Below are 17,652 nucleotides of genomic sequence, written 5' to 3'. Positions count from 1 at the left end.
TTTCTCTCTCTCGTGGGGCAGAGTACTACTCCCACTTTGTACTGGCACCAGGATTGATTCTCGGACCATACTCACACCGGGTTTCATCGTACGTAATCGCCGACAGGTGGGCTCACCATTTCGTGGGGTAAGGAACGCAGTGGGTGGTGTGGAGCGTGTGCTACGTCGTATCGGCAGAAGGCCGGGAGCGTGGAGGCGGGCGGTAGTACGACGGGGACGGCGTATCTGAAAAATCCGTTTTCTCCAACAAAAAGACGTGGAAAATCTCGTGTCTCCGGCGACTCGGCCTTGGACCTGTGACGTGCGTAGTAACCCGGATTACACACTTGGCGAAGCTCCACTCTTGTGCATCGGTTTCTGTATGTCATTTTCCTCCTGGTGGCTGCTGGTGCTCCGATATAAATAAGCCACACTCACAGAATTGCTTAAGATTGATAAATCCGACGTAGTACGTCCGTGACCGTGGGACAGCCGCTGTACCGCGTCTCAATTAACAAACTCGCATCAACGCCGTGAGCACACAGAAAAGAGATGCCACATTTTGGTGTCGTCCCATGCTTCCGACTCAACTAAACCCATGAAAAGACGAAATTATTAGGACGAGATGGTAGAGCCGAGTTTTTTTTTTTTTGAAAACGGAGCTCATATGGGTTTAAAATGCCATTGTATATGGCTAGGAGGCGCGCATCAATCTGGTTCAGATGTGCTGCTTGCTTGCGTGCCTTTCCCGGCCGGCCAGCAATCGACGGGCTAATAATCCGAGGTCCGACCGCGACGTCAAGCGCAAGCAAACAAGCTTTTCGTTCCCCTTTTATTTGTTGTTAAAATAAATCCGAGACGCTCCGTCGATCTATCGAGGACCAAGCAATCATACAAGCACGACACCGAGATTTGTTAACGAGGTTCACCGATATGGCTACATTTTCGGGGCCTGACTACGGACGCTTCTCTCCATGACACCGCTACAATACCGCACCCCGGCCGCCCTGTGTCGAATATTATTGTACAAGTGAGATTACGGTTGAATTTGGAGTCGTATTGTGTGTAGACAAGGTAGGAGTTGTGTCCTAGTAGGACACTTGTATCCTAAGCAGATAGACACACAATGTAACATATGCCAATATAATAGCACGGGCACGCGAGGGAGCCGGCGACGTGTGCCGGCGCCCGGGCGACCGGAGTGCGGTATTGTGACGGTGTCACGGGGAGGAGCGCCCGTAGTCAGGCCACGGGGATATAGCCATATCGGTGAACCTCGTTAACAAATTTCGATGTCATGCCTTGTGTGATTGTTTGGTCCTCGGTAGATCGACGGACTGTCTCGAATTTATTTTAACAAGTGGTATCATGAGCAAGGTTTGAAGAGGTCATGAAAGTTGATTTAGAGAAGAGCGATGAAAACCGGCGGCCGTGGAGGCACGACGACGTGCGGCAGCGATTGGAGATCAATCACGTATGAAGCAATCGGAAACAGTAGCGGCGTAATCATGCAGTGGCCGGGAGTCTCGCGAGGCTGGCGGCTGGCGGCGCGTGGCACGCAGGCATGGAGACTCGGCGAGATCAGATCACGTGTGGCAGATGCGATCCGACAGGGTGCAGCCCGTAGTAATCTGTGGCGGCGGCGGATGGATCGATCAGGGCTGGTGCGGCGTGCGAGGGCAAGGGCCATGTGCGAGCGCTAACGTGGTGGTGGCCCAAGTAACGAGGCCAAAGCCCACTAGGGCGAAGTGGCGTGGTGGACATAGGCCGCCTAAGGGCATGTCCAGCCGTTGGGCCCCCAGGAGGCATATTTTTCGCCGCCTGGGGGGCTGCCGGTGAAATTTTTGGCCTGGGGGGGCAAAAACTCCCCACTCGTTGTGCCCCCCACGAGCCACGTGCGAGCTGGTGGGCGGCGACGAGGCCGCCCCGAGCCCGTCGCCTGCGCCGTCGAGTTGTCGCTCATCCACGGCGACCTCCCCTGCATGGAACCTCGCCCGGGGCTGCGCGGGGCGCGGTGTGCCGGCCAACCGCGCGCTCCGCGCCGTGGGCACGAGCGGGCTCACGGCGGGGCAGGTCGTAGACCTCGCCTGCGGGACGTGCGAGGCCGGGGGAAGCGGGGCTCGAGCGTGGAGGCGGAGCAGGGGCTCGCTGAGCGCACGCGCGGGCGGGGCGGAGCGGAGGCAGGCCAGCACGGCGGCGCGCCCGGGCGGAGAGGCGTGCGCCGCGAGGGCGGAAGGCGCGGCCACGCGAGCTCGGCCCAGCGGTCAGCCATGAAACATGCGTGTACGGCGAGGGCGGATGGAGCGGCCACGCGAACTCGGCCCAGCGGCCAGCCATGAAACATGCACGTACGCATGTGGCCATGCACGCGGCCAAGCACCAGGGTACGAGGCATGCATGTAGCGTAGCCGGCCAAGCAAGCTCTCGTACCACTTGCGGGGCGTGGTCGGAGGCCGGACGCGCGGACTGGCCAGCCAGAGCGGCGACCAGGCGGACGCCCGCGCCAGCGCAGCCGGATGCGCGACACATGAGAGGAGCGGAGCAACCGGCGACAGGGGAGGCCGGCTGCGAGGCCGCAGCTGGCACCGGGGCGGAGCAGACGACGAAGGAAAGGCAGCGCGATGGCGATGGAGACCTTGGCGGCGAAGCCCAGCGGCGGGCGCCTCCTCCACCAGCTCACGAGCGTCGCCGGCTGTCGGTGGAGTGGAGCGGAAGCGGGGGCGGACCGGAGTGGTTGGTGGCGATGGATCGGGAGCACTAGCAGGGAGAGGATGAGAGAAAGAGATAAAGCGATAGAGAGAGAACGTGGGAGAGAGAGAACGTGGTGGGGCCGGCCTGGGAAAGTCGCTGACAGTGGGCCAGAGAGGCGAAGAAAAAAGCGCCGGTGCCTCCCAACTGCCCCCCCGGGATCTTGGCTTTCGCTTGGTCTCGCCGGCCGTATTTTTGCACAATGCCGGCGAAAAATGAGGTCATGGGGGCGTGACCGGAACTTTTTTTATGCGCCAGCACTGAAAAAATGCTCCTGGGGGCTTCTTGGGGGGCCGGCTGGAGATGCCCTAAAGCGCAGCGCTGGAGGCATGTTCGAGATTGGACCGGTGCTGGTACGTGCGCGGGGTTGTGATGATCTGTAAAGTCAACGAGGCTGGCAAAGCTACATGAGAATTTGTTAAAAGGAAAAACAGGATTCGTTTCCGAACGGAGCTGCTACAGCGTGTCAGAACATGGGAGTTCCGATTACATCATGTTGATCTATAGCGTGGAAAAGTAAAGTACAAGAAGATAGTCAAAAAGAGTCACGGGTGCTACATGCATGAAGGTGAGCTTAATAAGCTTGCTGCTACATGTACGAGAAGACTAAAAGGGGACTGCTTTTGGTGTTCTTTGCATGATACATTGAGAAAAAGACATGATGGTTGACGGTGGTGTTGTTTGACATGGCAGATAAAGGGGAAACGAAGCCGGTGATGTGCGACGTGCGTATAAGGCTTGGAGGAGTCCGGAGCTCGTCGTGGCAGGATCATGCATACACAGGGCGTCAAGCATGGCACAGACATGTGCATGGTGGACACGATGCAGGGTGAAACATGGTTGCAGTCGGATAATTTTGACTGGGTTTGGACTGGACAGTCTGATGGATCGACGTGGATGCCGGTCAAAGCAGAAGAAGGCAGTGATTTCAGCGACGATGACATAGGAGCGTGATGCTGATGGTGGCCGACTTCTGGAGCGTGGAAACACGTGGTGCAGGCTTGAGGGCTTGTGCGGCTTCGACAAGACTAAGACGCGGGGTTGATTCAAGGCAGTGTACACATGAGAGCTTGAAGTCGACAGGGCGCAGGGTAGCATAGCGCAGCTACATGGAGTCATGTTGAAGGTGGAGCTGTAGTCTGATGGATGACTATGCTCTGTGCTGATGGAGGGGCTACAGTGTAAGATATCGGAGAATCGAAGCCTATTTCAGCGGGATAGCGAGAGACATGTGGATCGGACTGGGTACCAGTGGTCTGATGGAGACGTGATACTCGGCATCGGTTGGTGATGATCGATGGTTCTCTGAAGTGGGGGATAGCTGCCCGGGAGACTCGACCAGGACAGCAGAGGCTCGATGCGGTGATAGCGGCGAGGCGTGCGGTAAGCACGGGACACAGCGACAGACCAAGGCACTGGTGGTCAAACATGTGGTCAGACAAAGTGTGCAAGGGTGCTGAAGCAGTGTTGACGAGTACCAGATTCAAGTTGATGATTGGGTCTATCGGTGCTAGTTGATGGACATGAGTTGACCATGGAGAATCTGAGAAAGTGGCGGAAAGTCTGAAATTGTCAAAGGCTGAGAGAGTACATGGCCGTATATTCTGTGGTGTTCAGTGCACATGGCAAAGTGCGGATGACAAATACAGAAGGAGGCGGAGTGCTACAGTTGTGGGACATGCCAAAGACTATCCGGAAGAAAGGTGAGACAACTGCGAATTTGACTCAGGGTGACACAGGGCGACGGTGAAATTCCTTCAAGTTTCAGACAAGCAGTCAAGAAAGAGCGGTGACGTTGAGTTCAAGTAACTCTTATATGTGGCGTCTAATATGTGAGCTGTTCATTTTCATGCAGAGAGTGGTCGGTGTGTGATAGCGTTGAACGGATTCTCCGGAAGTTGGAAGCACAAGATAGAGTAATGAGGAACTTAATTTTGCTCGAGTGTTGATTGTGAAGAAGACAAGAATGGACTACAGTTACAGGTGGAGTCACATGGAGTCTGGGAGTAGCAGCGATGCTCATGGCGTATCTCAAGTCCAATGTACATGGAGGTTCGACGCACGGACGAATTCAAGGTGGTGAAGAATATTCGCCAAGGTGGAGTTTGTTAGAGTTGTGTCGAATATTATAGTACAAGTGAGGTTACTGTTGGACTTGGAGTCGTACTGTTTGTAGACAGGGTAGGAGTTATGTCCTAATAGGACACTTGTATCTTAAGCCTCTCATATATAGTAGGGATAGACACACAATATAATCTATGCCAACATAATAGCATGGGCACGTGGGGGAGCCGGCGGCGTGTGCCGGCGCCCGGCGGCCGGAGTGCGGTATTGTGACACCGTCACGGGGAGGAGCGCCCGTAGTCAGGCCCCGGAGATGTAGCCATATCGGTGAACCTTGTTAAATCTCGGTGTCATGCCTTGTGTAATTGTTTGGTCCTCGATAGATCGACGGAGTGCCTCGAATTTATTCTAACATTTGTGATAGTTTAACGATGCCGAACCAAGTTTTTTTTGATAACTTTCAAAAATTTGTGAGCGGCCCTACCGCTGAAACCAGACCTCCTACCTTACGCTCGCTGCCTCAGATAAGAGAGGAAACGCACATGCTCTTGCATTATACATCGGCCTATCCAGTCGGCATCCTTGAGCGCTATTCTGCTTTCCTTTTTTGCATTCCTCGTTTTTTCATGTTGGTTTTCCTTTATTTTCCATAAAAAACACATATCAAAGATGATTGTTTCTCCATAAATACATAAATATATTTCACTAACTTTTGAACATTTATTTTACTTCATTGTTTTCTAATTCTCATTTTTCATAACCACATAAATATTTTCTTAATAATACAGCTACATTTGTTGAAAAAAAACTATTATTTTTTCTGTAAAATGTGATAATAAATAAAATCACATGAATAATATTAAATACGTGATTCTAAAAAATATGTTCATCTATTCGAAGAATGCTGATCACATATTAAAAAAATCACCATATGTCAGGAAAAGGTTCACTATGTGTATTAAAAATGTTCATCATGTTCGTGAGGAGATGCTCATAGTGTATTTTGAGGAAAATTTCTTATCACTCAAGGAAGGTGCCTTCTCTCTCATATTTTTTTAAGAAAATCTAGGAGAAAAATAAAATGAAACTGGGGAGAACAATTAAAAGGAAGAAAAACCTACCAAGCCCAAATGAAAAGGAAGAAAACAAAAAAACTATGAAAGGAACAAGGAGAAAAATAAAAATAAAAAGAAAGCCAAGTTAACTAACTGAAATAGAAGTAAATAAAAATCAAAACTAAAAAAAGGCTAAAAAAACATATACTGACCGACCCATCATGCGCTGGAGTGGCTAAGAAATAACAAATTAGTCCCAAGGCAAGTGATTTGTGGTCTCTTCGAGCGCTTGAGTGCATAAGTTGCTGGAACGGTCATTTATAAATAGCCCTTTCCTCTTTTTTTTTGTACAAAGCTCTACCATTTAATCTATCATGTAGAACGAGCCAGAAAAATATTCTGTGCTTGAGTTTTCTTTTGCTCTTCAATGAATTCCTGCAGAGTCCGGGGGTTTGATAGTTGCACATAAGGTGTTTGTACATGCTAATGGGAGAATAAGCACAATTGTTTGAAGGTCATTTCCAGATATCTTTGTCAGGGCCATTTTGGTCATGGTCCACGGGGATTGCAGCTCAATATATTGCTCAAAGGCTTGATTAGAAAAGGGCAGGTGAAAATTACCAGCCCAGTCTCCATCAACAAAAAAAAATCATCAACTGATTATGTTTCATTTATAGCAGAAGAATGAAGCTTGGGAAATTTCTGAGCAAGAGGAAGCTCAAGCCATTTAACATTGAAGAGTAAAATGGTGTCACCTTGGCCAATGTTGCGGGAAGCAAAGTTTTGAAGTGCCCATAGGGAGACCTAGGTAAGTGAAAGAAAAAAAAAATTCCTTGTTGACAACCTAGAGAAGAAATCATCATATATTTCATCAGGGACATTGTTGGGGATACATAAGCAATACCACCTCAAACTGGATTAGGCCTTTACCTTCACCGCAAGGGACTGAACCAGTATAAACTCCTGTGTCCTTTGTCCCGTTTTAACCCCTTTAAGCTTCCTAGTTGCGATGGCTCCACGACTAAGTCCTTTTGCTATGACATCTGTCGTGACCTTTCCACGACAGACATGATTAGGAACCAAAACAAATTTACCGTAGTTGACTTTCAGACCATTGTGAGCAACAAAGTGGATAGGAAGATTTTTTTTACTTGCATTGGTTACACTTATTCAGCAGGCATGGTCAAAATGGTGTCATCAACATATTGGATGGTTGGAAATTCAGGACATGAGTTGGTCAACATGGGATCTTGAATGATTTTGTGTTCGATGGCTTCATTGAGCACACATTGTAGTAAGTCAATATCAAGGGCAAAAAGGAGAGAGGATAGAGGGTCCCACTGCCTTACACCTATCTTGCAAAAGAAAAAGTTCCCCTGGGACTCCATTCAAGAAAACATTAGAAGTGTAAAAGAAAATCGTTCTCACCCAGAGGATCCATGTGTGACCAAAAGTCTTTTCAATGTCAAGCTTAAGCACCATGGCTTGAGTTTTAGAGTGATGACTTTGATACAAATATTCAAAGGTCTAGGCCAAGCAACCCTTAGTAGTCCCGCTTTTAATAAAATCATATTGATTCAAATGAACTAGCTTGAGATGACTTGCTGCAGTCTGTTAGCTAAAGCTTTCTGATTATCTTGATGGAGCAATTCAATCGAGAAATAGTGCTGAAGTCATTGACAGTGAGGGGACTGTCCTTTTTAGGAATCAGAGTAATCTATGAGGCAATTTTTTTCATGAATACGCAAAGATTGCTAATCTTTTCATTGATAGATAGGAGAGAAAACAACAGCCACAAGAGAGGATGGGAAAAGGCCACCACCGTTATACGGCCACGACTGAAGACCTGATTGAATCAAGGTACCCCCACCTTAAGCGCTAAAGGATTGGCAAGTGGGTTGCAGGACTAGACCATGTCGTAGGTAGAAGCCATGTAGGAAGCGTCAACGATGACGTAAATTGCGCCCGGATCCGTGAGGGTATTTTTTTGTTTTATGTTTGATTGAGTCACATAGTCTAGACAAACCCATCTTTTTCTATTTATTTATCATTATATGCGCGGAGAGAGACACGGTACGTACATCTGTAGCCACAGTGTGGCATAATGGCATTCCTATTTGTATCCGTTCCATGTGTTGTTAATCCGAAAATCTAACTGGTAACATGGAGTATCTATAAGTTGCATTCGTATGCATGCTTCCTCGACTTCCACTTCCAAGAGGGGCTGCAGCTGATCGATGATCTCGGCCGCTAGGTACCTTCTCCTGTGGTCTCGATCATTATTTTACTCACGCGTCTCCTCGTGCACCTGCACGATATTATGAAGAGAAAAAAAACCAGTGAATTAACTAGAACCCGCTACACGTAATAAGAGTAAAAGCACGCGTAACCGAAGCTCCTAGTGATCATACGGCCGGTTTGGTCACCTGGATAGATAGATTTCAGGCCGAGGGCGCCGGGCACATGTACAACGGTGTTAGACTGTATTTACATGTGTATATTGTAACGTTGTATACCACCTCATTATATATATATGTGATAGGCCATCCCTAGAGGGTTGTGTCGGTTCCCCCCAAAGCCTATTGTCTTACATGATATCACGCTAGGTTACGTCCGCTTCCGCCTAAAAACCCTAAACCGCCGCCGCCGCCGCCGTCGCCCGACTGCTATGACGTCCGCCGCTGCGTCCGGCTCCACCGCCACCGGTTTTCTGCCGGCCTCCCTCGCGGCACTTCTCTCGAGGCCGCTGGATGCCGCCTCCCTTCAGGCGCCGATCGGGACACGGAGCGTCGGCTCCCTCTTCGCGCTCCCGCCGGCTGCTACTTCGCCCGGGCAGGCGCTTGTGGCCCACACCACCGCCGCCCCGTCAACCGCGGCTGTCGCGCCCTCGGCCACTACGCCGCTGGTGGCGGAGGACGTCGCGCTGGCAGGCTTCGCGGCGTCAACCGCGGCCATCGCGCCCTCTGTCACCGCGCCGGCTGCCCCTCCGACTGTCTCCACGGTGTTCTCACCTCAGCCAGTCTCCTCGATGGGATCGCAGTCGCCGCCGCCGTTTCACTTCGGTCATCTCATCACCATCAAGTTGTCATCGGACAATTACATCTTCTGGCGCGCGCAGGTTCTTCCGCTTCTTGGGAGTCACTACCTGCTTGGCTATGTCGACGGCTCTCTCCCTTGCCCTCCTGCGCTGGTTGACAACGTGCATGGTCCGGTTTATAATCCGGCTCACCGTGTCTGGACAGGGCAGAATCAGGCGAACCTCTCCTCCATCCAGGGGTCGCTCTCTCCGGCCGTTGCTGGGCTTGTTGTCTTCGCCAAGACGTCCCACGAGGCATGGACTATTCTTGAGCGCTCGTTTGCGGCACAGTCGCAGGCTCGTGTATCTGGGCTCCGTCGCCAACTTGGGGAGTGTCAGAAGCTTGACTCCACCGCCACTGAGTTCTACAACAAAGTCAAGAGTCTCGCCGACACGCTGGCCTCCATTGGACAGCCCCTCACCGACTCCGAGTTCAACTCGTTCATCGTCAATGGTCTTGATGAGGAGTATGACGCCCTAGTCGAGATCATCAATGAGAGGGGCAACTCCACGCCCATGCCAGCACACGAGGTCTTTTCACGCCTCCTGCTTACTGAGCAACGAGTCGAGACGCGCCGATCCAGGGGCAACGGCGCCCTCTCGGCAAACGCCGCCACCAAGGGTGGTCGCTCCTCTGCTTCATCCAGGGCTCCTTCGGGGCAGTCATCACCACCCGCCTCGGCCCCTCCTCCTACTGCGACGCTACCAGGGGCTGGCGGTCCACGTGTGTGCCAGCTTTGTGGTCGCGATGGGCACTGGGCCTCGAAGTTTCACAAGCGCTTTCAGCGGGGTTTTCTTGGTCTTGGCAATGACGGGAAGGATACACGCAACTTTGCTCGTCAGGTCGCCATGGCTGATCGTCCGCCGCCGCAGAAGCCACAGGGACACACTCAGTCCTACTCCATTGATCCCCACTGGTACATGGACTTTGGGGCGACAGAGCACCTGACCAGTGAGATGGGGAAGCTTCACACTCGTGAACCCTACCATGGCTCTGACAAGATCCACACCGCCAATGGAGCAGGTATGCACATCTCTCATATTGGTCAAGCATCACTTCTCACTAGACATGCCAATATGAGTCTTCAACTTCGCAATGTTCTTCGAGTTCCATCTGTGACACGTAATCTTCTTTCAATTCCTAAACTCACTCGTGATAATAATGTGCTTTGTGAATTTCATCCTTTTGATCTTTTTATTAAGGATCGGTGCACGAGGGACATTCTTCTTAGTGGGCGGCTCTGCCAAGGTCTCTATCGTCTGGAGCATCCTGGCGTCGCTCGCGTCTTCAGTGGAGTTCGGGTATCTCCGTCACAGTGGCATGCTCGTCTTGGTCACCCGGCCACACCTATTGTCCGGCATGTTTTGCGTCGTCATGAGCTTCCTAGTGTGTCTAGTAATAAAGATGTAGCAGTGTGTGATGCTTGTCAGCAGGGGAAGAGTCATCAACTTCCTTTTTCGGAGTCCAGTCGTGAGGTGAAACATCCTTTAGAACTTGTGTTTTCAGATGTATGGGATCCTGCTCAGACTTCTGTTAGTAGTCATAATTATTATATCAGTTTTGTTGATGCTTACAGCCGCTTTACCTGGCTTTATCTTATCAAACGTAAATCTGATGTGTTTGACATCTTTGTTCAGTTCCAAAAACATGTTGAACGCCTTCTCAAGCACAAAATTGTTCATGTTCAGTCGGACTGGGGTGGCGAGTATCGCAACCTCAACTCCTTCTTTCAGTCGCTTGGGATCACTCACCGTTTAGCATGTCCACATACACATCAGCAGAATGGTTCAGTAGAACGTAAGCATCGTCACATTGTTGAAGCTGGTCTGACTCTTTTGGCCCATGCATCTGTTCCGTTTCGTTTTTGGAGTGATGCTTTCACCACTGCATGTTTTCTCATCAATCGTACTCCCACTCGTGTTTTGAATATGAAGACTCCCATTGAAGTTCTCCTTAATGAACAACCGGACTACACCTTTCTCAAGGTGTTTGGGTGTGCTTGCTGGCCCCATCTCCGTCCATATAACAAGCGTAAGCTCGAGTTTCGTTCCAAGAAGTGTGTTTTTCTTGGTTATAGCTCTCTTCATAAAGGATACAAATGTCTTCATGTTCCCACTAATCGTGTCTACATCTCTCGGGATGTTGTGTTTGATGAGCATGTTTTTCCCTTTGCCAACCTTCCCTGTGTCCACTACCGAGCCACCTGTCATGCATTCATCCTCTGTTGCTTCTGACCAATTTGATGATGTTGCATATTCTCCTCTATTGTTGCCTAACCATGGTGCAGGCACTGGTCGTGGGGCTCGTTTGGAGATTCTGGAAGCGCCATCTTCCTCTTCGTCGCCATCGCCTTCATCCTCGGCACCTTCTGTTGTGCATGAGGAGCACATGGCGCCCCTGCATGGCCTCGGTTTCCGTGCTCATGCACGGCCGATCGACGTCCTGGCCCGGTCGCCTCTGGCTTCTGGGCTGCCTTCGCCATCGTCGCGCCCTGCAACCCCGCCGACTGGGCCGGCCTCCTCGGTCCCCGTCTCGCCCAGGGCGTCGGGGCAGTCATCACCAGGCCTGGCCTCGCCCGCCCCTGCCTCGCCCAGGGTGTCTGGGCCCTTCTCACCAGGGCCGGCCTCGCCTGCTCTCGCCTCGCCAAGGCCGTCTGGGCCGGTGTCACCGGAGCTGGTCCTCGCCCACCCTCGGTTCGCCCATGGCCTCTGAGCCCCTGTCGTCGGGCCAGTCTTCGCCATGCAGCCCGGAGTCGTCTGTCCCGAGCTCGCCTGAGGTGATTCCTGCATCTCCGGCGACCGTCACGTCTCCGTCACCTTCGCCTCCGTCGGCTCCTGCTGCTGCTCTACGTCCACATACGCGCAGTCGGAGTGGCATTTTTCAGCCTAAGCAACGTCACGATGGCACAGTTGCTTGGTTAGCGGCGTGCATGTCTGCTGCTCTCGCAGATCCATCCTCTGAGCCACGCACGTATCAAGCTGCTATGCGCATTCCTCATTAGAGAGAGGCCATGGAGCAGGAGTATCAAGCGCTTCTTCGCAATCAGACATGGACTCTTGTTCCTCCACAATCACGGGTAAATGTCATTGATTCCAAATGGGTTTTCAAAGGTGAAGAGGCATTCTGATGGGTCCATTGAGCGCTATAAGGCTCGTCTGGTTGCTCGTGGTTTTCGACAGCGTTTTGGACTTGACTATGAAGACACCTTCAGTCCAGTGGTCAAGCCTACTACCATCAGACTTCTTCTCTCTCTGGCTGTTACTCGAGGTTGGTTTCTTCGTCAGCTTGATGTTCAAAATGCTTTTCTTCATGGTGTCTTGGCGGAGGAGGTTTACATGCGCCAGCCTCCGGGTTTCTCTGATCCGGATCGCCCTGATCATCTCTGTCGTCTGTCCAAGGCTATTTATGGTCTGAAGCAGGCTCCTCGTGCTTGGCATGCTCGTCTTGCAATGGCTCTTCGTGCTCATGGTTTTGCATCATCAACTGCTGACTCCTCATTGTTTCTTCTTCAAAGGCCTGAGGTTACTATGTACTTGTTGGTCTATGTAGATGATATCATTTTGGTCAGCTCCTCTCAGTCGGCTGCTACTGCGCTTGTTCGCTCACTTGGTGCTGATTTTGCGGTCAAGGACCTTGGGAAGCTTCATTACTTTCTTGGTGTGGAGGTTACTTCTCGTGCTGCTGGCCTTGTTATGACGCAGAAGAAGTACTCTCTGGATTTGTTGCAGCGAGCTGGGATGCTTAAGTGCAAACCGACGACTACACCCATGTCTACCACTAATAAGCTCAATGCTGTTGATGGTGTGCTTCTTTCTTCTTCTGATGCGACCGAGTACCGGAGTATTGTTGGTGGGCTCCAGTACTCGACGATCACGCGACCAGACATTTCCTATGCTGTTAACCGAGTCTGCCAGTATCTGCAGTCACCCCGTGACACTCATTGGTCTGCTGTTAAGCGGATTTTGCGCTATATTCGTTTCACGGTGGCTCATGGTTTGCATATTCGGCCGTCTGACTCTGGTTGTCTTTCAGCATATTCTGATGCAGACTGGGCTGGCAATCCGGATGACAGGCGATCCACGGGGGGTTATGCTGTCTTCTTTGGCTCTAACCTGATTGCCTGGAGTGCTCGGAAACAGGCTACTGTCTCGCGTAGCAGTACTGAGGCTGAGTATAAGGCTGTGGCCAATGCCACATCAGAGATTATCTGGGTACAGTCCTTGCTTCAGGAGTTAAGTATACCCCAATCACAGCCTCCTGTTTTTTGGTTTGATAACATCGGTGCTACATACCTTTCTGCAAATCCGGTATTCCATGCCCGAACGAAACATATTGAAGTTGACTATCACTTTGTGCGTGAACGTGTCTCTCAGAAGCAACTACAGATCAAGTTTATTTCTTCCAAGGATCAACTTGCTGACATCTTCACCAAGCCATTGCCTTTGCCACAGTTTGAGACTTGCAGGCGCAATCTTACCCTTCTAGATTCATTAGAAAGTGGCTAAGATTGAGGGAGGGTGTTAGACTGTATTTACATGTGTATATTGTAACGTTGTATACCACCTCATTATATATATATGTGATAGGCCACCCCTAGAGGGTTGTGCCGGTTCCCCCCAAAGCATATTGTCTTACAAGCGGCGGCACGGGGACGCCGTCGCCGCAACTGGTCATGAGGTCCTCCGGCGGGGTGCGGCCGCAGACGTTGCTGAGGAGGCCGAGCGCGCGGTCGACGGGGATGTCGACGCCGATGGCCCGCTCCAGGGTGTGGTTGAAGATGTGGCACAGGCACGCCGGCTGGTCTTGGACGATGTCGCCCAGGCCCTCGCAGCACCCCGCCGGCGCCTTGGACGTGCCCGCGTCCCTGAAGAAGGGCAGGCACGGGCTCAGCGCCAGCAGCGACCCCATGCACGTCGCCGACTCGTCCACCTCCGCCGTCCACGGGGTGACGGTGGGCTCCGACGCGATGCTCTTTGCCGCGTCGGCCGCCGTGGCCGCGACGAGGGCCAGTAGCAGGAGGAGGGCGGCGGCGCAGGCCTTGTTGGACGACGCCATTGTAGCTTGGGTTTCGACCGGAAGGATTTAAGCACGTAGTACGCAGGATTAGCGAGTCTTAGTGAGCTTAGAGATGCTCGCTGATCCATCGATTTATGGTCGAGGCGGGTCAGGGTGCAACCATCTGTGAGTTTGTTCCACGGTTAGTTCGATGCACGGGTCATGCGCGCGACACGAAGATGGTGTGAATTGACTGAGATCAAAGCATTTTTAACTCTGGCCATCTTACCTACGCTTTCTCTTTATTTTTATAAGACCTCGAAGACATTTCAAACAATATACTAAACAACCTATTTTAGATTGTCTGAAACGACTTATAAAAATGAACGAAAGGAGTACAACATACTTCAATGGCTGTGTGCATTGTAGATGCAGAGGCCGGAGGTAAGTTAGAACGGCTAATAATAGCAATTGTGCGAACGAGATGGAGGGCAACCTGTTTCTAAGCAGATGAATGTAATTTTTATCTGTGGATCACTGGATCGGATGGTACTTCGATTTTGCACACAGACGAGTCGTAGTGTTGTTTAATTTCGTCTGGTATCTGGACGTTAAACATATGTTTCGGTGCGTATTATATTAGTTTTTCTTTTGGGATAGCTCACCACTAGAATGACGAAACTATATTAGTTTGCTGCTCCTTTCTAAAAGTCATTTTTGCTTTAGTTTTTTTTAACTTTCTATCTATTCATCTTCAATTATAACAGTACAACGAACAATAGAAATAAAAGTTACATCCAGATCCGTAGACCACCTAGCAACGACTACAAGCACTGAAGCGAGATGAAGGCGTGCCGCCGTCATCGTTCCTCCATCGCCGGATTCGGGCACAACTTGCTGGAGTAGACAGTCAGGAAGTCATTGTGCTAAAACCCCATAGGACCAGCACCCCAGAACAACAACCACCATCGATGAAGAATAACATAAATCGAAAGAATCCAAATCAAAGACACACGAATGTAGGCGAAGAACGACGGTTTTTCCTCTAATGTTTCACAAAAAAACGGCTTAATGTTTGTTCGGAGATGAAAAAATATGTACGCGTAAAATAGGCTTCTAGAGGGAAAATGCACGCCGTATGCATGCACGCTGTTTCAAGGGACTGTTTTAAGGGGGCATGGTGTCGTGTGGTTGTACAAAAGTCAGTTCACCTGGTTTGGGCAGCTTTGGCTTTAGCTTAAAATTGGCCGATATCACTAGTTAAGGGGTATCCTTGCAAAAGTCACCACCTCTTCTCAAGCTCTGCAAGCTGGGTGTTTTTTTTATTCTTTTTTTCGGGTGAAAAGGATTATATTGATCACTCAGGAGCCAGTTCATTCTTACAAAGGTCAGGGATATCACCTGGACCTGAACCCAGCCACACGACGGTGCGGCATTCAGTTCTACCAAAGGAAGCAAGGTAATGGCTTATGCCATTCTGCTCTCTACGTACATGCACTAGCTTAACTAATCTCTCTTCTTCCATGAGCCTCTTAATCTGGTCCACAAGCATGGAGTAACAGGACCGATCTCTCTCTTCTCCTATGATCATGTTGAAAGCAACAAGACAGTCTGTTTCCACTACGATAGGTTGCTGCGTCCATTGTAGGGCAAGGTTCAGGCCCTCCATACACGCAAGCAGTTCGACCTCTAGGGGTTCCGCACATGACCTCAGTTCTCTGCATGAGGAGAATATGACCTCGCCGACACTATCACGCAGAATCATACCCGCTCAAGTTGTACTGGTAGATGCACAGAACGAGTCGTCGACGTTGAGTTTTGTCCAGCCTGCAGGTGGAAGTGTCCATTGAGGTTGCGGCCCAGCTGCAACAGGAGCATGTGATGTGGGTTTGGTCTGCACCACTGCATCGACCACTTGCTTGCCCTTCACTAGATCTGCATTTGGGTTATTTTGTATGCCCACAAGCGAGTCGACATAGCTGAGGAGGAACCTTTTGGATGCTTCTACCGGGGGCGGCTTCTTGTGGTGTGTCATCTCATTTCGTACGTGCCAGCAATGCCATAGAATCATCATGAGTTCCATCCTCTCCGTGTCAGGAAGGTCACAGAGAGTTTGGGCGAGCCACTCCGAGCCCGTCCTCTGGAATGACGATGCAGCTGGAATCCTCCACATCTCAGCCATAGCTTCCCATAACGCCACCGCCCTCGGGCACCTGCAAAAGGCATGAAACGTGTCCTCCGGCTCCATAGCGCAGAGAGGGCATTGATCAGATACCTCCAGTCCTCGACGTTTTTTATTTACCCAAGTAGGCAAACAATTAGTGATTAACCGCCAAGTAAAGGTTCAAATCTTGGGAGGAGCAGGGCACCTCCAAATAAAAGCCCAGCCGGCTCGTCGCCCGTCCGGTGCCCTGCTCTCCGCGACCGACGAAGATCGAAGATGATCCTCCAAAGCAAGTCGATAAGCGCTCCGCACCGAAAAGCATCCATTGTGTTCTGGGCCCCATGCAAGGATGTCGTCTCCCATCCTCGGTGATGTTCTGATCTTGGCTATCTCCTCCGCGTCCACCGGAAAAATGTCTCCCGAACCACATCCATACGCCAAGCCCCATGGTTGTCCAGCAGGTCACTCACCCAACAGAGACGACAGTGACCCTGCGGTGTCACTGGTCTGCCGCTGCCATTCCTTGGGAGCCACCGATCGCGCCAAATTCTGATGGAGTTCCCATTCCCCACACGCCAAACAAGTCATGTTTTCAAGAGATCGAGACCATGTACCACCCCTTGCCACGTCGCTAAGGCACCACCTGAGAAGACCGTGTCCTCCAAGCTACCATTTGGGTAGTACCTCGCCTTCAAAATACAGGCGCACAGACTATCCAGGTTGATCAATAGCCGCCAAGCTTGGATTCATTTATTTTAAACATTTTATCTCTTGAACCATATGTCCAAATCTTAAAACATTTTCAACATTGGATTTCTCGGGCCAAAATCTTCAAAACTAGATCTCATATTAATAAGTTTTGACGATTTTTTTTCAGAAAAGATACAAACAAAAAAGGAAAAAAACCGATAAAAAACAGAAACATAAAAGAACTGGCAAACGAAAATGGAAGAGAAACTGTAGCCCGGAAGGATGGTTTCGGTTTCCCCTTTTCCTCTTTTCGAGAAGCATACATTTTTTGAAGCAACATTTTTTTCCGTTTTGCTTCTTCTCACGGAAGAAAATCTATGCTTCTGGTGGAATCTGATTTTTTTTCAAGAAGCACAGTTGTGCTACGTAATTTTTTCTCCAAAATGTAGGAAAAGCCAGAAAAAAAACGCGTCTAAAGCCTTAAAATGTGTACAAAAAAAATCAAAGGAAGTGCCCTGCACCCACCACACAACACATGGCCGCGATTGGACGCATCACTTTGACACGCTCGCATGCAAGAAAGTGACACTTGGATAGTTGCCCAAGATTTTCCCTATCCAAGTTAGGGTTTGAAGGGTTCTACTAAATCTCTCGCATAAACATAAAATACATGTTTTATGCGGCCTGAGTTGTGTTAGGGAATGCGTAAAGATGTTTCTTTTGGGTCGATAGATGGATCCATGGGGCGTCTGTTGAAGACTTTGCGCTGATGTTTTCAGCTGCATTCCCCCAGTAGTCAGGGCAAGAGGAACCATGGATAACTATACTATTCATATACTGCAAGTATTCATTCAAGTAAGTATGTAAATGATGCAATAGT

The 17,652-nt window shown here is 50.4% G+C and overlaps 1 protein-coding gene across 1 annotated transcript; it reads right to left on the bottom strand.

Moving 5' to 3' along the window:
• Positions 1-13,465: 13,465 nt before the first annotated feature.
• LOC123133743 (non-specific lipid-transfer protein C6-like) lies at positions 13,466-14,029 on the bottom strand. The gene has a single exon (XM_044553156.1). It carries the CDS (start codon positions 13,976-13,978, stop codon positions 13,517-13,519), a length of 462 nt encoding a protein of 153 aa, XP_044409091.1. The 5' UTR covers positions 13,979-14,029; the 3' UTR covers positions 13,466-13,516.
• Between the last annotated feature and the right edge of the window lie 3,623 nt (positions 14,030-17,652).

Source organism: Triticum aestivum, chromosome 6B, assembly GCF_018294505.1.
Source record: "Triticum aestivum cultivar Chinese Spring chromosome 6B, IWGSC CS RefSeq v2.1, whole genome shotgun sequence".
NCBI classification, from domain to species: Eukaryota; Viridiplantae; Streptophyta; class Magnoliopsida; order Poales; family Poaceae; genus Triticum; species Triticum aestivum.
The sequence above is the reverse complement of the archived record's forward strand: the minus strand, read 5'-3'. Positions and strand labels throughout refer to the sequence as shown.

Excerpts from the sequence above, each read along its gene's own strand:
- LOC123133743 (XM_044553156.1), bottom strand. The coding sequence starts at position 13,978 with ATGGCGTCGTCCAACAAGGCCTGCGCCGCCGCCCTCCTCCTGCTACTG.